The sequence below is a fragment of the Labrus mixtus genome, chromosome 8 (genome assembly GCF_963584025.1).
Source record: "Labrus mixtus chromosome 8, fLabMix1.1, whole genome shotgun sequence".
Classification (NCBI taxonomy): domain Eukaryota; kingdom Metazoa; phylum Chordata; class Actinopteri; order Labriformes; family Labridae; genus Labrus; species Labrus mixtus.
The window spans coordinates 11,475,247-11,498,154 of NC_083619.1; the positions used below are offsets into that span (position 1 = coordinate 11,475,247).

General features: G+C 41.6%; 1 protein-coding gene across 7 annotated transcripts in view; it reads left to right on the forward strand.

Moving 5' to 3' along the window:
* LOC132978929 (activated CDC42 kinase 1-like) overlaps positions 1-21,290 on the forward strand; it is a 60,907-nt gene extending 39,617 nt beyond the window's left edge. For 4 of the 7 annotated variants that reach the window (XM_061044304.1, XM_061044299.1, XM_061044300.1 and 1 more), the window contains 17 exons: positions 1,012-1,189; positions 3,067-3,137; positions 5,958-6,227; positions 6,404-6,556; positions 7,252-7,415; positions 8,535-8,654; positions 8,939-9,065; positions 9,287-9,433; positions 9,736-9,830; positions 10,078-10,272; positions 10,567-10,658; positions 11,014-11,058; positions 11,416-11,849; positions 11,953-13,122; positions 14,989-15,084; positions 17,579-17,709; positions 18,544-21,290. In XM_061044304.1, the coding sequence (XP_060900287.1) occupies positions 1,027-1,189; positions 3,067-3,137; positions 5,958-6,227; positions 6,404-6,556; positions 7,252-7,415; positions 8,535-8,654; positions 8,939-9,065; positions 9,287-9,433; positions 9,736-9,830; positions 10,078-10,272; positions 10,567-10,658; positions 11,014-11,058; positions 11,416-11,849; positions 11,953-13,122; positions 14,989-15,084; positions 17,579-17,709; positions 18,544-18,550 (3,480 nt within the window). In that variant the 5' untranslated portion in view covers positions 1,012-1,026 and the 3' untranslated portion in view covers positions 18,551-21,290. Of the gene's footprint in view, positions 1-1,011; positions 1,190-3,066; positions 3,138-5,957; positions 6,228-6,403; positions 6,557-7,251; positions 7,416-8,534; positions 8,655-8,938; positions 9,066-9,286; positions 9,434-9,735; positions 9,831-10,077; positions 10,273-10,566; positions 10,659-11,013; positions 11,059-11,415; positions 11,850-11,952; positions 13,123-14,988; positions 15,085-17,578; positions 17,710-18,543 lie in introns of those variants that run through there. The other 3 variants (XM_061044302.1, XM_061044303.1, XM_061044305.1) reach the window with 2 other exon arrangements.
* Positions 21,291-22,908: the final 1,618 nt, after the last annotated feature.

Genomic DNA, 22,908 nt, shown 5'->3' on the forward strand with positions numbered 1-22,908 from the left:
CAGCCTGCACAGGAAGTCCCTCATTCACAGAGTGTAATTACGCCTCGGTGGAGTGACCCCCACGCCCAGCATCCACCCCGAAGGTCCTCCTGTCAATCTCTGCAGATGAGGAATGTTTGTCATTTCTTGGCGTCGAATGGTTCAGTTTACAGCTTTACGCTCCCATTGTGGATGATAAATAACTGTGAACGAGTGTGAGAGATGGTGTAGTGATAGAGTGGATGAGCTCTTTTTGCGGTTTATCCATATTATATTGGCCAATGAATTAAAAAGACAGTCAGCTAACGTTTGTGTTATTTTCAGCATACAGTAATAGGACAGTGATGGACGAGGTCTTAAGATGGCCTTTTGTGTTTTGACGCTGAAGATTGATGGCTCATATGGAGCAGTGTATGTTTTGTGATCTGATTGGTCAGGAGCCTCTCATTTATCTTCACCGAGGCTTATGGGCCCCAGATGTGCATCATTCATCTCTCGTATCTCTGCCTGTTGTATAACTGTGATGTCTGCCAGCTTTCTACAGCAGTGCTGACCAGAATACCACCTCGTTTTTGTATTTATGTACCGATTTAGACATCATTTGGATTTTTTTGACAGTGATGAATTGCTGGCAAAGTGTTGTATTAACACCACAGTGACCCAGGATCTGTGTTATCAAGTAGCTCATGCAACATGTAGCCCCTTTCCCTTCCTGTAATTTGTGTAATTCATTGTTTGAATTGTGTTAGTTTTGAGTGAATGTGCATAAAGATGCACATCAAACTACCCCTGGTTAGTGGCTGTAAATGTCAGAGCTTGTATCATGTAATCCAGAGTAAACAATCACTGGCGAGCTCACAAAGGGTCTGAGCTCAGTTCCTCTGTTGTTGTTATTTTTTTTCAGAGGAGAATGGTTTGATTGTTGCTTGGTGACTTTCTATCACGCTGTACTTTGCGTTGAGAAAACTGTCGATCGAACGTTTTAAGCTAAGCTTCCTGTTTTCTTTGTGTGTGTATGTGTGCGTTTTGCAGAAACTGGGCAGTAGTATGCAGTGTGAGGAAGGCACAGAATGGCTGCTGGAGCTGCTGATGGAGGTGCAGCTGCAGCAGTACTTCCTGCGGATCAGAGATGACCTTAACGTCACGCGGCTGTCTCACTTCGACTACGTCAAGAACGAAGACCTGGAGAAGATCGGCATGGGACGACCTGGTGAGGAACTGTGTGTGTGTGTGTGTGTGTGTGTGTGTGTGTGTGTGTGTGTGTGTGTGTGTGTGTGTGTGTGTGTGTGTGTGTGTGTGTGTGTGTGTGTGTGTGTGTGTGTGTGTGTGTGTGTGTGTGTGTGTGTGTGTGTGTGTGTGCAGGTTTTGTGGTGCCTAAGAAATAAACTCACTGTTTGTTTGGTCAGTATGTGTTTTTGAACACTTGTGTTGAGTTCATCCAGGAGCCAGATTCTTCATAATGAATGTTAGACAGCACATTAGTAGCTGAACATTTTGGCTAGAAAACATATTTAATTTGTCATTATAGGGAAGACATATTATGATGTCATCCCGTATTTAGTTACCCGCCTGCCCAATCCAAATGGCCTTTTGCTTTCTTCTGCAGGCCTTTAGCCATTTCTTTATTCTTTCTGCACAATGCTTCGTCTTCTTTTTCACCATCAAATGTTCTATTGATAGTCAAGGGATCAAGGATAACTCTTAGCTCTCATAGGAGCACTTCGGCCATTTTTTGGTCACTGCATAAGTTTCTGTGAAGCCAATGACAAACACATGATAGTTAGCAGTTCTTCATCAAAGCAGCTAGCTCAACAATTGTCTTGTTTTACTGAACATCTCCTTCAGGTTTAGAGATTAACACCAGACAGATATCACTGATCATTAACTGTGGTATCATTGTCTATTTAACACTTAGACAGATATATGATACAATACCATACAATCTGATACTACACAGTGCGATGCGATGTGATGTGTTGCAATGCAATACGATACAATACGATGTGTTGTGATACAATATGATGCAATAAAAATTAGTCTTAGACTCCGGTACTGCAAACAATAAAAACCAGTAATCCTATGTAAACAGAGCACAAACAACATTTATTGCACATTAGCCATATACAAGGATCATTGTGTGGCAGATGAGAGAGTGAATTTTAGAAACTGCCAAGATGGCTTTTGTCTAACTGATATCTTCTTCCCCCTTTTAAAAAAAAAAAATGAAATCCTTGCAGCATTTGTCCTTTCATCTCTTGTCTTTGCTCTGAAAGGGGAAGTTAAATCATGTTACCCCCGAGAGCCGCCTGAATTGACTTCATGCAGGGATACTCTCTGCCTCTTATGTGATATTTCTGCTTGTTAAATTTACATTTCAGAGGGATTCAAATTTTAATAAATGATGTACTTCGAATTTTCTCTCTGCTTTGGTTTGACTACAAGGCTTGACTTTGTGTAGCCTGAACTTGAAGTATTAATTTTGTCTGCATTAATGGCAGGGTGTCATTTGTGTCACCCTCAGCAGAGCTCATTCACTAACACCCCTGATATCATTTAAAAGTCACAAGTGGTAATTAGGCAGAATGGGAAGGGACACTTAAGAGCCAAGTCTATTGTCTTTGGTGTGTGTGTGTGTGTGCATGTGTGTGTGTGCGTGTGCGTGTGTGTGTAAAGGCGTTAAACCAGTAACGCTCTTAATCCAGTTACAGAAGGCCTTGGGGCCTCAGATACCAAGTCACTTAAGACTAATTACACCCACTTCTCCTGCTCATATATTCATCACATCTTTCTTCTTCCTCTCAAGTCGCTGTTCTCCAGGCTCTACAGCTTTTCTTTTTATTCACATTTTTATCTCCAATCTCTCCCCACATGTAGAGTGTTTGCTTTTTTTAATTCACCTCTCTAATCTGCACTTTGGGTTTTCCCTGTACCCACTTTCATATCAAAGATGTCTGTCTTTATTCTTTATTATGGTAGTTTAATTGAATTTCAATAAAGTGTACAGTCTGTTACTATCCTATGGGTCTACCTGATGCAATAGGGGGAATAACATCTATCCCCTCTTTCTTCTTCTTTTGTCTGATAAAGGACAAAGACGACTGTGGGAGGCCGTGAAAAGAAGGAAAGCCATGTGCAAGCGCAAGTCCTGGATGAGCAAGGTAACTGACTCAGACACACAAACAGAACTTATTCCTTATGGTACATGTTATGTTTGACATTCTGTTACCACGGTGACGTCTGTCATGTGAACAGTGAGAACAGAACATGCATGTATAAATGATTTATGCTGGAGAGAAGCAAAGCTGTCGTGCTGATATTCATGCTTAGACTTATTTCTGTGCAAAGGCTAAATGGGTCAGTCTGGTTGTATTATTGAGTGCTCATGAAAGTTTGGCAGAGCTCCACATGGTAAAGCTGTGGAAAGTGTTGTATTGTTCAATATTAATGGGTCATTGAGTTTAGTGTCTGAGTCCAAGTTGAGTCACACAACTGTATCTATGTTTTTCTTCAAACTCTCGTCATTCAATGATCACACATGTTAAAAATCTGTCGTGTGTCTGTGGGGAGATCTGACTTGATAAAAGAGGTCTCAGTGATTTCTCTATTGTTCCAGTGACTTTAAAAAAAAGCACATCTGCAGCAAACAATCCTCCAGAGTGCAAGACAGCTTGACCCTTCACATGAGAATGAGCACGTCCGCACACACACACACACACACACACACACACACACACACAGCCCAGTCACAAGAGAAAGTGACACACAGACTGAGGGCATTCTGCATTCATAGAAATGTCTCTCTAAGCACAAAGTCGCTCTTAAAGAGACAGTGCATCATCTGACAAATTCACTTATTCATGTCTTTACATGAAGGCTGAAAGATTAAGATTATTATTAAAAGAGGTACTGTCAATTCCTCCAGAAATACAGAAGGCCCACTTGTATAAAGTGTCTGAGGGAATACTTAGCAGCGTTACCAATATTGTGTGTGTGTGTGTGTGTGTGTGTGTGTGGGGGTGTGTGTGTGTGTGCGTGTGTGTACTTTGGCTGTTATAATTGGAAGTTGCGGTGCCTATTGGACGGTGCTTGTCGTCTATAATTATACCTGTCTGTTTCCACCTCTGCCACCGTTCTCAGTGAGAGTAATCTGCTTCCTCAGCCTTGTGTGTGTGTGTGTGTGTGTGTGTGTGTGTGTGTGTTAGTGTGCGCTCTCATAGTCGAAATCTTCTGAATGTCGAGCCTCCTATTTGAAACCACACAGTGACCACAGAGATGTGGTGTTTTTAAAAAGGTCTGCAGCATTATGTCATGTCTGGTCCTGATGAATGTGAAACCACACACCGCTCGCTACTGTTTATATCTGGCCAGACATAAATGCTTCACACCAGGGATTCAAGGAAACCCTTTTTCACAAATGGTACAGTTTTGGTCTGCTGATGTTTGTCCATCTGCCAAAAAAACGTCATGTTTGCATCATTTACTTTATTAGATCAAGGCAACATGCTCTTATTATTTTAAGATGATCATGCATATATGATGTGCTTATAGGACATGTTATAAGTCTTAATATAACCTTTTTACTGATATATTTTAAATGCAACCACCTGACATCATTTCCATCAGTATATATCCACATCATCAGTTTCTGTGCTTTCATATTTGCTAATAGTCTTCTTTTTTAAATGCATTTTAAAGGTTTATTTTCAGAATTGTTTGATTGTAGAGATAGGATAGTGGATAAATTTGGATATCAGGGAGAGAGAGAGAGAGTGGGGAATGACAAGAGGGAAAGGAGCCACAGGTCGGATACTAACCTGGGCTGCCCGCTTGGAGGTCTTCAGCCTCCATACAAAGGGCTCACGCACTAACCACTATGCTACCAGCACTCCAACAGTCTTCTTTTTGACCTCTAAACAAAGGTTTCCCTTAACAGCTCTGCACAGCACACACATTGTGCAGGGAAGTCTCACACACACACACACACACACACACACACACACACACACACACACACACACACACACACACACACACACACACACACACACACACAAACATTCAGGTCACTTAATCTAATAATGCTACTTAATGGGCACTTCCTAAACACTTTGTCATTCTAACTGTGTTGTCAGTATTTAAGTTAGTAGGCAGGAAATCTCTCTCTCTCCTATTATGATAAGTGGGTGTGTGTGTGTGTGTGCGCATGTGCGTGTGCGTGTGGTAGTGGATGTGCTTGTGTGTGTGTGTGTGTGTGTGTGTGCGTGCGTGTGGTAGCGGATGTGCTTGTGTGTGTGTTTTGGTAAATATTCAAGTTCATGACTTTCAGACAGTGACTTTCCAGTTTCACACAGCTTATATGAGTTTTGCTTGCATACACTTAACATGTTCAGATGTTACATTAGCTTAACTTTTCTTTTAAGACACTGTGCCTGTAGTTATACTTTAATCCTATGTGTGTGTCCATGTAAAGAGGGGCTGCTACTTTTGCCGCTGTTAAGTGGTGGGGATCCCCTTGTCTGACTGCTGGTTCTTGGCCATAACCCATCTCTGCTTTCTACACGTACAGCACATATCTAGATGTGCATTGACTGCAGAAAGTGTTGATGTTAATTTTACAATCAGACAAGAGGTTATAAAACGCTCTTTGTCACTTTATTGATATGTATTATTATCAGTGTCTGATAATGCCAGTAATCCAGTGCTTCAGCTGGGACAGTGTTAGAGGGTGTCAATTCTGTGTGTAGGAGAGGAGAATAGAATTGGAAAAACATTTATCTGCAAGCCTGACAGAGATGAGAGTGAGACCTGGGATGTACAATTGAAATCAATATCTTGTGTCTTCCCTTTATCCCCATCCTCACTCTGCAGCTCAGTGTCTCATGAGTGCAAAGAGACAGGTAGATATTTCAGGACTTATGGCTAACCTCACTGGTTAGCCAGCTTCATCCATTCTCTCTCTTCTTCTGTTCCTTTTTCAGGTGTTCAGTGGTAAGCGCCCAGACGGGGGGGACTTCCCCCAGCAGGGCCAGCCGGCCTCCTCCTTCCGTAAACTGTCTTCCACGCCTCCTCTGGGCCTCGGTGAGGGAGTACTGACCACTCAGCCAGATGGTGGAGCTCCTCTTGATGGGCAGCAGCAGGCTCTGACCTGCCTCATCCCAGAGAAAGATCTGACGCTGTTTGAGAAGCTCGGGGACGGGTCGTTTGGTGTGGTGAAGAGAGGAGAGTGGCTGACACCTGCAGGGAAGGTGGTAAGGAGATGCACTCTTGAAAAAACTGGGTCATGGTCACACTACAATAGATTTTGAAAAATAATAATCTTTCTTGCATTTCTTGCTGATGTGAGAATAAATAAAGACAGGTGCAGGAATCCAGGCTGAATAGTATGATCACTCACTGTCGTTTTTGTCTTTGCATTTGTTTCCAGCTGAACGTCGCTGTGAAGTGTCTGAAGACGGACGTGCTCAGCCAGCCCGACGCTCTGGAGGACTTCATCTGTGAGGTCAACGCCATGCACTCCCTGGACCACCAGAACCTCATTCGCCTCTATGGTGTGGTGCTCACACACCCAATGAAGATGGTAGTGGACACACAGAATCGCACACACACAGGGAGGACAGATACACTTTAACACATACATACGAGCAGGTGTACCAGTATACTACTTTAACCTTGTTGTTCTCATCCCACTATTACTAAAGACTTTTTTTCCAACATTATATTTTCCTTCCAGATACTGATTCTGATACCCAGACTAGAACATCTGCAGATAACAGTGGGATAAAAGAATCTGCTAGTTTTAAATATGATTAAAAAGCTGTAAGCAATGCTGCGTATGAATGTGATCACTCTTTTAGCCCTTTAAATCGTGATTGGAACACGATGGTTGACATCATGAAAGCTTTGACTAATGTTACACTTTAGCAAGCAGCAAACCGTTGATCTCTGCCCCGAGCAACCGAGGTAGCCAACAAATAGATTAAATTGTCAGTACCCAATATAAAGGCGGTATGGGAGGTATTTCCAATAGAAACAACTACCCTCAATTATCTGTTCTTGTGTTTTTTCATGATCCTCACCCCCCACTTGGGCCATGTCATGATTACATTCTCCTCATTCTTCCTTCTACTGTTGCTTATTTTCCTTTCTACATCTCCAAGTCACACCTCTCTTTCTCTTCTACGTCATATATGCCCTTGTTTTTTTGTTTTTTTACGTTTTCCTCCCACGTTCCTATTCTCACCCCCTCTCTCTCCCTCTCTCCCCCCTCTGAAGGTGACCGAGCTGGCTCCTCTGGGTTCTCTGCTTGAGCGCCTGCGGTGTGTCCGTCCTCAGGGCCCGGTGTTGATCCACACTCTGTGTCAGTACTCCGTGCAGGTGGCCTGTGGGATGGCCTACCTGGAGCAGAGGAGGTTCATCCACAGGGACCTGGCTGCTAGGTGGGTGACAGAGAGCTTTTGAAGCTGGAGCTACGTTCTAGCAGCTATGAAAATATGTTTTTAAAAGAGTGTGTTCTTCACACCTTCTATGAAACCTACTTTTCCTTCTGGACTTTTTATTGGTGTGGTGAATATTTTATATTGCTTCTCCTTCTCCTGCACCCAGAAATGTTACAGGCTATTACAGGAAGGTTTGGCCCCAACTCAACATGACTCACTGGTTGGCTCAATGAACTGGGTGGTCCAAGTTCTTGGTCTTACCCAAATTCATCACTTTTACCTTAAATGTTGGCGCTGCGTAGATGACTGAAAAAATGAGTACCCAGTCATTTTTCCATGTAAAGCTGTGACTGCACACGCCTATTACATCACTTCAAGGATGTCTCAAGCTGTGGTTTTAAATGCTGGACATTTGGGTCTTAGGCCTTTAACACATCACAGGTTTATAAGACGCCTCAAATCGAAAGCAGCAGTTGGACCTGAGGTCAGGTTACTCAGGATTGACCATTACAAGTCTCACTTTTCAAGAGGAGTTAAATGGATGCTACTCTAAAACCAAAAACTAATTTCTAAAAGTCTTATTTCAAAAACCTTCATAGATTATCTTAGTTTTAGTTGAAGGTCGAAGAATAAATGCAAGAAGGGAACAGCTGCCTCCTGGATTTCCCCCAAAGACTGCTTTACATTGCTGTATTCAAAAAGTAATAAATGTGATTCTGAGGCTCTATTGTACTTTGTTGAGTTGTCACCATACAAGAATTTTAAACCGAAATACCATACTAGTAAAAATCAAACAATAACGCTACCTATTATGATATCACTGCAACAAAAACAGAAGTCTTTGGCAGAGTATTGGTTGATTTATGTTTTTAATTACCAAAAGTTGCAGGTAAACTGCCTACCGCTGACTCAATTGCATAAATATGTTAGCGACGTGCTCTCTTTTTCATTGGTAATTAAAAACAAATCTTCAGTACTTTTCAACACTATGATCATTAAAATAAAGGAGATAGTATCATAAAGAATTTAATGTTCCAACCTCCGTACTATGTAACAAGCATGTATGTTCAGTTTAAGAAGGTAAAGAAAGTTATTGAATACTTAAGCCTCTGTTTGTAGGAACATCCTGCTGGCCTCAGCTCACAGAGTGAAGATCGGTGACTTTGGCCTGATGAGGGCGCTGCCTAACAACCACGAGCACTATGTCATGCAGGAGCATCGAAAGGTCCCCTTTGCATGGTGGGTGGACTGAACAGATTTATTTTACTTCATAAAGATTCCACTGAGAAATTGTATTTCAGCCGTGCTGATAAATCTTTCAAAACAAAACATGCTGGGTTTTTGTAGTTTAGCACAAGCAGCTGGCTAGAAATAATTGTATCCACATATCATTTACATAAAGGTTTCCAAAAACAATTAGATCATTCATTTTTTATTAGCTTAAAAAAAATATCATCTGAAAACAGACTTGTTTATTCTTTGTTTATTGTATTTGCTAAGGTTTGTATTCTCTCCTCTTGCAGGTGTGCCCCAGAGAGCCTGAAGACTAGAACATTCTCACATGCTTCAGATACATGGATGTTTGGAGTCACGCTCTGGGAGATGTTCACACATGGCCAGGAGCCTTGGCTGGGCCTTAATGGGAGCCAGGTATACACACACACACACACACACACACACACACACACACACACACACACACACACACACACGAACACGAACACACACACACACACACACACACACACACACACACACACACACACACACACACACACAGAACTAGAATTTACACTCATTTAAGTGAAGTAAAATGTATATTTATTCACCTTTCTTAACTTTTCTTCATTCAAACCTTTTTGTCAATTTAGATCCTGCACAAGATTGATAAAGAAGGTGAGCGCCTCCCTAAACCTGAGGACTGTCCACAGGATATCTTTAACGTCATGCAGCAGTGCTGGGCTCAGAAACCAGACGACAGACCTACGTTTGTCGCCCTGCGCGAGTTCCTGCTGGAGGTACGAGAGCTGTCATCTTTGTAGCCACAGGTTGTTAAAATATGAGGGTGGCTGAGTATTAATTTCTGTTACTGATAATATATTTTCATGAAACTCTCCATTTCCATGCCTGTCTGCAAAGCAACAGATACATGATGGTAAACAAGCAACCTTTAGTGCAGAAAGGCCAGTGCTCTCTCTGCAGTCTGTAATTGCATAAATTGACATTTAGTGCCCCCTAGTGGAATAATTGCAAAGTATGAACAAAAAAAAAACCTCCACAACTAGAAGGACAATCTGCTTACATTGTGTGTGTTTTTCAGACCATGCCCACAGACATGTGTGCTCTGCAGGACTTTGATGAGGCCGACAAACTCCACATTCAGGTCAATGATGTCATCACCATCATAGAGGGGAGGTGCGTATCAATAGTCGTATTAGGGCTGAAGAAGAAGCCGTCCTCCTTATGTCACTATTACTATTCAAATGCACTTGCCAAAGATGAATGTATCATTCCACCTTATCATAACAGCCTACAGGTGGATCCCAGTCTTTTAGATATTTTGATTTGAATAACTAGATTTTATACTCAAAGATATTATACTCAATTAAATGTACTGCTTTGTTCCTCCATGTTTCATCATTTGTATTTCCATCTCTTCCAGGGCAGAGAACTACTGGTGGCGAGGTCAGAACAAGCGGACCCTGAAGATGGGACAGTTCCCCAGAAACGTGGTGACATCAGTCGCGGGTTTGTCGGCTCATGACATCAGCCGGCCGCTCAAGAACAGCTTCATCCACACGGGACACGGAGACTCCAACCCTCACCACTGCTGGGGCTTCCCTGACAGGATCGATGAGTAAGGACTCATTTGTTGGACTCATGTTTTTGTGTGGGATCAGTGCCAAATAATACCCAAAGAGCTCTTCACCTCTTACTTAACATTCAAGCATTCAAAGAAATATGATGAGGATTGATGGTAAAAGTCTATCCGAGTAGTTTCTGCAGATGCAATAACACGCTCTAACCAACAGATGGCAGTAGCACATTGTTAAAAATCTCTCAACTTTTTCCAACATTACAGCAACCAGGCCAATTGAATTCAGTATTTTGACATCATCTGTAATTAAGTCTGTCCTTCTCTCCCCTCCAGTCTGTACCTCGGGAATCCCATGGACCCTCCGGATGTCCTCAGTGTCGACCTCAGTGCTGCTCGTCCCACACAGCTCCCAGGGCGGGCTAGAAGTGAGTTAAAGAGCCAAAAACGTAAACCATCTAAAAATGTGAATAATTTTGTGTCTGGGATAAACCAACTGTGAACTCTAATTCAACCAATCAACTTAAAGTAATAGCTGCACCAGGTTTTGTATACTTGACTGAAACCGAACTCTTCAAGGCTTGTTGTAATGGCCTGTTGAGTTATTCTTTTATTTTTACAAGTTACATACACTGTACACAGTTTTTTAACACTCTCTGGCAAGGCTTTCATGAACAGTGGCATTTGCTTCCTGCTTCCCCACTAATCTTTCTTTCTCTGCTGCTGTCTTTTCTTTTCTGTTTTTCCTTTTTGCGGCTGCGGTAATTGTTCTCATTTTTCCAGAGGAGCCTCCTCCCCGGCCTCCTCAACCGGCCGTGTTTATCAAGAGTAAGTCAGGCTTCCCTCAGCAGCTCCTCACACATTGCTCCTGCCCTCTTTGTTCCCTCCTAGCACCACTCTTCAAAGGTACATCCATTATTGTTTTGTTTGTCCTTTGCCTGTCTTTGCAGTGGTTCTGTTGTCTACTTTTATTTCTTTTCTTTACGCCATTGTCTCCATCTTTCCACATGTTGTGTCCCTCTAACAGGTGTGCAGTGTCCTTGCTGTGCGCTCTAGGACTAACTTCCACTCTGGAGTTTAATTTTTGGAGTGGAGCGTGCTTCATAGTTTGTGACGTTTGAATGAACATCAGTGTTCTCTCTTATATCAGTGAATTTATAGACGTATTGTATGTTTTGATTCCAGAGCCTTGCTATGATCCAGTGAACGATGATGAGGATCTGACTTCAGCCGGACTAAAGAGATTATCACTTCGAAAAACAGGATCTGTCAAAGGCTTAAAACTGAAACCGGCTGCGTGGATCTCTGCCTCCAAACAGGGGGGAGGCCGGACTTCAGGCCCAGGGTGCAACCCCCACAGTGAGGTGTCCCTCATTGACTTTGGGGAGGAGTTCCCCCCGCCAACACCCTCCCCCTCCCCTGTGTTTGAAGTTCAGATTCCTTTCCTTGCACGGCTCGCTTTGGAAGCAGGGAACATCCTTGATCGGACTCCACCTCAGAGCCCGTCGAAATCTTTGCCCCGCCCCCTACACCCAACGCCTGTTGTGGACTGGGATGCTCGGCCTTTACCTCCACCCCCAGCATATGATGATGTAGCTCAGGATGAAGACGACATGGAGGTACGGTAGGAGGTGATGCAGCACATTTTTAATTCTGCAAAAGTTTCATTTTCTTCCTCTGATACCAAAAACACTGATTTCTTATTCTCCTTCCTCCACAAAGGTGAGCTCCATCAACAGCTCGGAGCAGCAGCATGAAGAGGAGCTGGAGGAAGATCATATCAGTGCTGTTCAGAAGGTGGAGGGTGAGGTGCTGGTCTCCAGGGGTTCAGAAAGACCAGGACTGGAGGACAACCTCTTCCTCCCCAGCAAGCACAGCCACAATCTGTCCACCTCCTTCTCCCAGTCAGCGGAGATCTTCCAGGAGCTGCAGCAGGAATGCATGAGGAGACTCAACGTACCCACAGCTAGTGCTGCACCCTCTCAGACCTCCACCTCCTGCCCCCAGACTCCACAGACTGAGGGACACCAGCAGGGTGTCCTGTTCCCCAATGATGACAAACCTCAGATCCCCCCTCGTGTCCCCATCCCCCCACGCCCTGTAAAAAGAGGCGACTACTCCTCTTCTCGCTGGTCGAGGGATCTCTCTCTGTCACCGACAACGGTCGACCCAGTTGATGATGTTTCAGCCTTAGACCAGGACAGACCTCCTCAGATTCCCCCCAGGGACCCTCTGTCCCAGCCGGGCTCCAGAACTCCCAGCCCCATGACCCTGGTGGTGGGCTCCCCCCAGCAGAGAATCTACTCTGTCAGCCCCACCACCTCCTGCTCCTCCACACACAACTACGGCTCCTACCTCTCCACCTCCCCGGGTAAACTTATGCCCACCACGCACAGCTTCGCCTCAGACCCCAAATATGCTGCACCTAAAGTGATCCAGGCGCAGGGGAAGGACGCCTCTAGTAAGGGCCCCTGTATCCTCCCTATTGTACGAGATGGACGTAAAGTCAGTAACACCCACTATTACCTTCTACCAGAGAGGCCACCGTACCTCGACCGCTACGACCGCTTCTTCAGGGAGGCGGAGAGTCTGCCCTCCAGCGCTGTGGAGGAGAGACACGTACGGCAAGCTAACATGGCCACAGTCAGGCCCATGGTGGTCAGTGGCCAGACCCTACAGGGACACGCCCAGGGACAGGGACTCGCCCAGCCTGGCGAGCTGAAGGCCAACTTCTCCTCCAACAATAACAGCAGTCTAGGTGTGCCGCGGCCAGGGATGAAGACATCAGTTAGTCTCCCTCGCGTCTGTTCAGACGGCCTGACAGCACCAGTGGGTCTTGCTTCCTGCACCAGGACAGACGGAGGAGGGAACTCTTCAAACAGGGTCCAAATGGTAAGGTCAGAGCGGATTGCTGTTTGCAGCTTGTTTGAAAAAGAAAAAACACTGGATGTTTAATCTTAAGACTGAATAATTGTATGTGCTGAAACGTATAATTTATTGCTTTTGTAATTAAAATTCTCAAAGCCGGCTCACTTTTTCTCCCATGATGGATGTGAAGCTCTGCAGTTAGATATACTACATGTAATATACAGTGGACCTCATGCCCTCCTTTATGCTTCTTTGATTGCATTTTAGTCAATAAGAAGAAAAAATTAACAGCCCTTAAACCATCCATCAGCTGATGATGATCGTGATGATGGTTTCTATTTTGATGATGACAATATTTAAGATGTTTTTTAATGCATATTAGAACTCTCAAGGACAGCTGTCGATGTTGATGATGACGATATATTAACTTTCTATATAAAAAAAAGTGCTTTGCCTCTGTGCTCTGCCTGTCAGCAGCTGTGTGTCCGATCAGACTTCAAGCTGTTTGTTTGCACTTACTGACGTTGTTTCCTTCTCTCTAGATCCTTGCTTGTGTTGTTCTTACTCTCTGATGTACGTCCCTTTGGATAAAAGAGTCTGCCAAATTAGTTTTAAATTGTATCTCTGTCACTGTAATGAGAGACGTATCTCCATAAATGTGAGATAAAGTCTTGATCAGACAGTTAAGAGCTAAAATATCAGAGCAATGTTCAGGCTCTACCGAGCATAAAGAAGACTTTAAATGTATAATAGTAGTTACAGAGTTGACTGGATGTCTGTCTTGTTCAACTCACGTCAGATAAGAGTTCATTTTCACAGGTAATTGAGTTTTGATTGATTTTATGTACTGGTATTTTAACAGTGTACATTACCAACATGCGTACCCTTGCCACAAGGGGGCAACAGAGGGCAATTTATATTGAGTTGTCAGGTCACAGCTTGTAGGGATAGTTTGTGTATATGTGTATACAAATGTGTGTCTTTCTTTCCATCAGAGGGAAAGGCATCAAATTGTATCACTTGGCATTTACAGAAGCAGCTCGAATCTCTCCCGTGCAACTTCAAATCATAACCAGTACCAACATTTGATTTATGTTTAACAGCACCAACGCTTTCAATCTGGAGCTGAAATTATGAAGCCAAAAACTCAATCTAAAGTTTCATTGGTTCCCATCCTTTCAGGGAAAGGTTTGTAGCACACAAACCTTTTGTGTCTGATATAAAAAAAGAAAAAACATAAGAATGTAATAACTTCTCATAAATGATTTAAAAATATGCCGGTGTTCATTGGAGACAAAGGCCACATTCATTTTCGCTGTGAATTGAATTTGAAAGACATAAGAGCAGACTTTGATTAGTTTCTTGTTGCTGGCGAATTGATTCAGACACCGATTGAACCTTATTAAACTGGAGTAAGAATCACTGCGAAACATCGAAGGCTCCTCATCGATCAGGCACATGGCATTTTGTAATAGATACTCTGTGATCTGTGGCCACACACAAGCTGATGTAAGAGTGAAGGGTCGTGTAAAGTTAACTGTGAAGGAGTACAGGGCAAGTGCAGACATACTCTACACAGGCACTAGCTGTAGTTGTTAGAATAGTGCAGAGTTACATATAAATAAATTTAAAAAGCCACTTCGCTGTTAAAAAAACCAACTTGCAGGAACACAGTGTCACTGTGATCTGTCTTTAGATTAGACTGAGCTCAAGCTTAAGGTGGGATTGGCTAAACACTAAAGAATACTATACTTGTTGAGGTTCAGGGAACTGTTCAAACAGATGCTTAAATCTCTGCGCTTGGTTTCTTATCCTCAGCTTCCAATCAAAGCCAGGGGACTGTGAGTGTTGTTGGATGGTGCAGAGACTAACACTGTCAATGTGATTCAGGTGCAGGAAGCAGTTCACGGTGTGACGATAGAGGAGTGCCAGGCCGCCCTCCAGAACCACAACTGGAACATTCAGAAAGCTGTGCATTATCTAAAGGTGAGGTTTTAAAGAAAGCTTGATGAGCTCAGCTCAGTACAGATATTGTTCATACTTTGGTGCTCAAGTAATTACAGTAATAATGATATAGTAAAATCACTCATTCAGTCATGTGAAAAAAAGACATACTAAGCTTTATAATGATTTCTTCGAAGGAGTAATTTTACTTTTCCTTATCATTTCTAAAGCTAATAACGTTAGTGACAGTTTTTCATGTTTTGTGATCTGATTTGCATACACAAGTTTATCACATAATTATATTTCAACGAGATGGTTGATTTTGTGTTTTGAAGGAAGTTTTATGTGTGTGTTACATCAATGGCTGAATAAAGAATTACACTATGTTCATACTGCCGGCAAAAGTGACACAAATCTGATGTTTCTGTTCATATGAGACTTTGATTTTTAAAGACAGTTTAAGCAGAACATAGAATCGGATCTTGGCCGCCTTCATATGTGGACCTAAATCGATTACAGGTCAACAGATCTTCTGCAATGCGACCTCAGTGTGAACAACCAGGTTGGAGTACATGTGACTCCTGAGGGGCGTCACAATGTCACATCCTATTTCCACCACTCCCATTGGCTCCACTAATGGATTCATGGGCTTCCAATGCACATCATTGTCAACATGAAACTATTAACAATGCTACCTGACATTTTTACTTACACTATGCTGGTCGTCTTTGTTGCTGTCCTCTTGCACATGAGGATCAGTTCAGGACTGTGATCTGTTCAATAAATGTTAACTGAGCATTAAGGCTTGTAGTTAACATAGTCAGTATGTGGCTTTAGCTAGCTTAACTAAAATAACCTGAATTATGAATCTATCAAACTTCACAATCCAGTGCTTTTATTGTTCTTAATCTATGAAGAGTAAAGCACACCGATGTTTCTGCTTTAACTCGAGTAGCACCAGCTGAAACATTTAAGCTCAAACTGCCACTAACTGAGTATGCAAACAGAGTAGCTCTATGATAAAAAAAAACGTTATGTGCATCATCGATTTATGTCTTTACATGTAGAATCTTTTTTGACTGAATATGTTAAAGGTCCCATATATACCACTTATATGTGTCTTTGGTCCGTCTACAAAACCCCAATTATGAGAAAAGTCAACCCTCCCCTTCTTTCACCTTCTTCACCTTTGGGAAAATGTGTGCTCAAACAGGTTGTGCAGAGATTTTCCCTTTGTGACATCACCAAGGGCATTAACCCCTCCCCCAGGTGGGTGAAACGCCCACAGCTAGGTGTTTGTTCGAACCTCTGAGTCTGACTTCTCACTGTAAAGAATTGAACATGGTGCTAGACAGCCCAAGCCATTTCCCCTTCCAGAGAGGGGCGTGGTCAGACACAACTCATTTGCATTTAAAGCTACAGAAACAGAAACAGTCTGTTCTGAGCAGGGCTGAAATAGAGGGGTTTATAGTCATGACAAATATTTGATCAGAGTGGATTTTTAGACAGAAACTTCACAGACATGTTTTGAGGAGCTCTGAGTCATATTGAAACTTGTTGAAAGGAGGATAATAATAATAATGTGACCTTTAACACTTTTTTATATTGATATTTATCTAATCAACTAAATTAGATTAAAAGAAAGAATAGAAAGAACTTTGATTTATTACAAACTGATTGCATGTTGAAGGAGAAGTAGAAAAATTTCAGTTATATTGAAAAATATAGCTTACATTATTATTTAAATGTATTTATTATAATAGTTATATTTCCAAATATAATTTTTTACACTGTGTTTTTATGTCACTCTTTTGTATCAAAGTACAAACTGAACAAATAAAAAGGTCACAAATAATATCCCTGACATGAAACCACATGTTTCAGTCAGGAGAAAATAAGAAATAGTATTAAACTGACTCTGTGAGAATGTTGGGCAACATTTTGCAGCTGCACTCCATCAAAATAAAAGCCCTATGAAGCGCCCCATTATACTGCAGAGGTGCGATTACTAGGAGATCCAGAGTGTTCCGTTGTAAACACAGAAGGGTCCTCAGAGATTCGGAGCACATCTCAGGTCACACTGTGAGTTTATTTTCCATAATAACCTTTTCAGTGAAGCATATAACTGAAAACAGGAAGTCATTCAAAATTGCTGAATGTTATTCTTCACTTTATAGGTTCATAACAGGATATGAGAGGAGCAACTTTGTTGAACCTTAAGGGAAAAGCTGGTCTCTGTTGCTGCAATGAGCGGGCTATAAATATAAAAAGAAAAGGCATCTAGACAGCGTGTGGCCTTTGGTAGGGGCCCCTGTGATGGGATGGAAGATGTGTTTAGATGTTAGTGGGCACAGGGGAACACTTGTGCTCAAATTCTGAAATGCTCTTGTTGCTCTGATGTTGAAAGACTCAGGGAGTCATTTAAAGGAAGAATCCTGGGTTCAGGATTCTTCCTTTAAATGACTCCCTGACTCCTGGCCTCTCTCTTGTGCAGCTGTTTTCATCTTTGGTTTGTTTGTTGTTTGTCACTCTGCAGGTGGAGCAGTTGTTCGGTTTGGGCCTGAGGAGCAAGTCTGAGTGTCTAAAGCTGCTGGAGATGTGTGACTGGAACCTGGAGGTGGCCAGCACGCAGATGTTAGATAACTATGGATCCACAAACAGACAGAGGTACTGCACTGTCATTTATAGCTGTTTGCTCGGCAGTGGGTCATTACTCTCCTTAAACAACAGCCCAATCTTTAACTTTTAATGGACTCTACAGCTGGGACTATCAACCCATTAAACTTTATGAAATACTTCAGCATTGTCATGTCACTCTGCTTGAACAACCTTTAAAACCTCATTTACATCTAAAAGATGGGTACATATATTTAATCATATTTCTGTGGCATTGTTCCTGGCATTGTGACATCAGTGCTCACCTAGCACATGCTTCAATATTGTTTCCGGAAATTAAATTCACTTACTGATGACCTCCCTCCTCATGCTGACACGAGGCCAGTTTTTGAAAACCTGTCAAACAAACCATTACAATCAACTTCCTTGTTTGGCTTACCTGTATGAGAACTAAGGGAAGTTAACAGCAGAAGTGGACTGCAGGGAGGCGGGCAGCAGTGTGCAGAATGAGAATGCTGCTGTGCTCAGCTAATCAGGTTAACAAGCATGTTCTGCTGCTCCACTCAGAAAGTTACTGCTCCTTTGTTGGTCTCCTCCACAGGAAGAAAATAAACACTTCTCAAATAATACATTTGAAAACAACACAAAAACAGTACAGAGCTGAGGAGATATCCAGCCGTTGTTAACAATATGTTCCTTGATTATTTTGCATCTTGAATATGTCTTTTAAAACTTTATTAATTGAATGTGTAACTCAGTCAAAAAGCCTCAGACGTGGAGGTCTTCCTTTCAGGATAATGTAAATATAACTCAAGATCATTTCGGAGGGTTTTAGCATCTCATCCCTACTTTTCCATCTAATCTAAAGCCTCTTTCTATTTGCAGACGGTGACAGAGATCCCGAGCTGCTGAGCTCTGATTCGGGACTTCATCCTCAGAAAAACATCATCAGCCAAGTTGAATCCACACCTGACCCTCCTGTTCACACACAGCCGATCAGAAGGCTGTATTTGACTTTGGAAGAATCCAGCACATTTTTTGTGAACTAGGACAAACACCAAACCGCATTATGGTTCCTTTTATATTTAACATGGACGAAGGAATTCAGCCGTCACTTTTTTTGACAAAGTTTGACCTTTGGACTGAGAGATACGTGACTGTTGCACTTATGAAGAATTTTCAGACTACCACCTACCATCTACCATCTTTTAAATGAAGGAACCTCTCCTTACTTATGAGAACAATTTAAAAGAACATAAACCTGGGTGCTTCATCACCAGGTAAGATCCTCTTACCGGTTATCTCACTGCTGCAATGACACTGTTGACTGACTGCAGAGAGGTTATTTAAACTTTTTTTTTTTTTTTTTTTACTAATTATATTAAAAAGTTGGTCTGAAGTAAATCTGAAGAGTCCAAACGCAGCGGAATAGCACAATAAAATCAGTGGCACTCCACAAAAATGTCAGTACTTTGAAAAAGTATTTTAATATTGTTTTGAACATACTCACAGCCGAGTGTACGGTAACTGAGATCTGTTTTTCTAATTCCTCAGACCGTTTGGGAATTTAACTTAAAACACTGAATAGATAATGTGGAGACAGTCCATGAAAGTTTAACCTTGTTTTGGCTTCCGCAGCGCGATTTCAAAGCTTTTGTTTTTTTTCGATTGTTCAAAAGCACAACAAAACATAAAGTGGATATTTAAATGGTAGCCCAGGTCGTACTGCACAGGAAATAAGATGGTCTTTGTATTTTTAGGGATATGATCATGCTGCTGAGTCAAGGATATATGTGCAGAAGAAATACTGTTAAAAAAAAAAGTTTCTACCTTAATAAGGGTCACCCTATGGACAATTTGTCGAGCACTTTTTAAAGTTGGTATGGGGCTGATAGTTAGATTTCTGTGTGGAGAGTTAAAGGTGAAATCGGAGGAGAATAAATGGAAACAGAAGATCAGAAGAAGCAGTTTGTCTGAGATTTACTTGTTTTTGGAGACTTACAAAAGGTTTTTATTTATTAATCTTACCTTCTCTTCAAAGACATTGAGTTAATATTATATATTATGAATGCAGTTCTCAAAGGCAGACCATCATATGGGTCTCCCTTTCCATTTACCACCAATCTATGACTATGGTGATGTGAGGCTTAGGAATACAATGGACACACCTCCGATTAGACCTCACCTCTAAGCACCCACACAGACCTCCCGTGTATAAGCTCAAAAGTCCTTCCAGCTCTGAGTTTTCTGAAAGAGTCCACACTACTTTGGAAGCCAATAACGGCATTGCGGTAAAAATTTACCCCGAAGCACACTTGCTGTTCCCATTATCATCACTTCAAAGCACAAGTGTGATACTCTGGTCAGCAGCTTCAGGGGGCAGAATTGTGTGAAACTGTGAGGATGTGTCTGTCAGCGCTGGGTGAACTCACTGCTGGATGTGACAATAGATCTCCTGAGTGGGCATTGTCACAGTGCAGCCCTCAGCTATGGGGTGTTCAAAACTCAGTGCCCTTTCCAACTTTAGTTTTTTCCCCAATTTATTCCAGATACACTTATTTTGTGAAAACTCTGCTTAAAGGAAGGAAAACAAAGCTCTGAAAGGAATTTATGATTTGGCCCAATCAGTCCTGAAAAAACACATTTAACTGGTTTGCTCACATGATCCCTACTGTTCTTCTTCTGTGGATAATATACCAGTCTTTACCAAATGTTGCCCATCTATTAATATTACAACATCAATGTTTATCCTCATGTAGACACTGGCTGTGCTCCAAACAAACTGGTCCCTCCATATGTCCATAAACCCACCCCCCCTGTAAATGTCATGTCTGAGCACAATCTGTCTGGGCAGGAGCTTCAAACGGCCTCTGAAAAAGCTAATGTGGAAGCACAACAAGCCTGCTGTCTGCCTGGGCAAATTAAGAGGTTTGGAGAATAAATAAATATGATAAATGGTGTTTTTTAAGGATGTACAGGACTGATTTTAGAATAAAGCTTTCTCCTGTGTGCAATAAGGCTGCTGTAGAACCTGTAACCTCCCACTCTGTCCATCCATTGGTGCCATCCTGCTGTGTGAAATCAGCTCTGATTCTCTGTCGTTTGTGTTATTGAATGCACAGCAAACACCTTTTTTCAGTATGAAGTGTTTGGTGACTCTGTTTTCCTTTCCTAAAAATGACATGAAGTTGTTCTGTAACACTGATCCACTCTCAGTTTAGGTCGAGCTGAAAAGCTTGATGTGAGTCTGTTCATGTGTCGGGTTTTGTCTTTAAACCAAGCTGCTGTAGTTGTTTTGAAGGACTGAAGTGAACCTCGTGGTGTTGTGATCGACCCCCAGCAACATTGTTCTCTTGTTGTTGAAACTCTCTGTTCAGTTCTGTTTAGTCATTGTTCGTCCACGTCTGTTTCCTCAGAAACTCGGCTATTTGATGTCATTTTTAATCATTTTCATCTTTTTCCTTCAATCCATTTTTGCCATTACTTCCTCATTTGTGTTTTTATTTGAAACTCCTCCTGTACAGTTGGTTTTCTCTGTGTTTCTCCTCCTGGATTGATGGAAATGTTGAAGAGAAGTTCATGCTGCCGAATTTATAAATGTATTTTTTATTAAAGATTTGATTATTTTTTAACCTGCCTGTGTTGCATTTATCTTGTTAAAGTTCCCCTAAATTGTCTGACTTATATTTAAAGTTTTTGATGGCTGCCAATTGGGATATCATGTTGGGTTTTGTTTTTATTAAATGAATACATGTTTAATACCACAGCTGCACAAGAGCTATTAATTAAGATAAAGATAACAACAGTTCATATGAAGCACATCGCTGTCAACATACTCGTCTATCAGTCTAAAGTCCGACTGACCACAGATCGTAGAGCAGGCAGTGTTTTAAATCAAGCCGGCTGTTTGTATGGAGTGTCTCCTCCTTGGTCTGCCAAGCTAACGTTAGCTGCACATTGATCTCCAGTGTTTGCAGCACCTCTCTGACAGCAAGTTTAATAGAAGCGTGATTTTGTTAAGCTTGGCGCTTCGTTCTTGTAAGAGAAGTTTTCCTTCCTCCACAGTCATAGACTACAACTCACTATATTCTTGTCGTTTAAATCAAGCAAATAAAAATAATGTCGGTATTTCCGAGACAGAGAGCTGACAGCTGAATGATCTCCTGCCTGTTGTTTGTTTACTGCGTGCAACATTCTTTCTCCAAGGATACTACTGTGCTGACATTAGCTTAACCTCGCCCGCTTCTTGTCGTCTGTTTCACATTTTAAATGTCAGTAAATGTAACAGCGTTACTCAATCTGGAAAGTAACTTATTCATTACTAGTTACCGCAAATAGTAGTGGCATTACAGTAAAGCTTAGTAACACGTTACAGTAACGCATTTCAGTACAGCAATCTTTTAAGTCCACTGCAACACTATTGGGGCAGGTCCCTCAGTTAGCCTGTGTTTCAGCTAAATGCTAATTCAGTGTAAACCTGCTGATTTGAAGGAGAATCCATGTTTATCATCATCCCTGTCTAAATTAAGCCTGTTAGCATCCTGACATTTAGCAATTAGCACCATTTGAAAACTACAGCTAAGGGTGAAGGGAATATATCAGTTTATTGGAGACTTGAAGATCTTTACAAACACCCATACCAATCCATGTAAAGGTTTTTTTTTAAAGAGATTTGCAATGAACTAAAGTATTAAACTGCTGGTGCTGCTAAATGTATAGTGAAACATTGTGAAGGTCAGTAGGATTTATTTTTATGGAAAAAATGAACCCTTGTTTAAATTCTGTTACAATCCACCCGCTTAATGTTGAAATATTTTTCAAGACAAATAGGAATATGATGTTTTTTGTCATTATGAAGAGCAACACAACAGTACAATGAAATGAGGATGGCACTCGCTGAGGTAGCCTGTAAATACCAATAATTTAAGGCTTTAAAGGCTTTAAAATATATACACTTGTTATGTCAGACAGTTGTTTTTGAATTCCTATTGGTGTGCAGTAGTCTCTCAATGATTTCACTACTTTTTGGTCAAATAGCTTTTCTGCATTCTTGTTAAGCACTTTGAACTGCAATTTAATTTGTCTGAAAGGTGCTATATAAATAAAGTTAGATTTTTTTTTTATTTGATCTAAAAGTTGGACTTAGTGAAAAACACTGCTTTTCTCTGAGCCGTTTTGATAATGTGGTTAAAAAGTACTTTTAGCCGATCAAATAAACATATACTGATTTTCCATGTTATTTTTCAATAT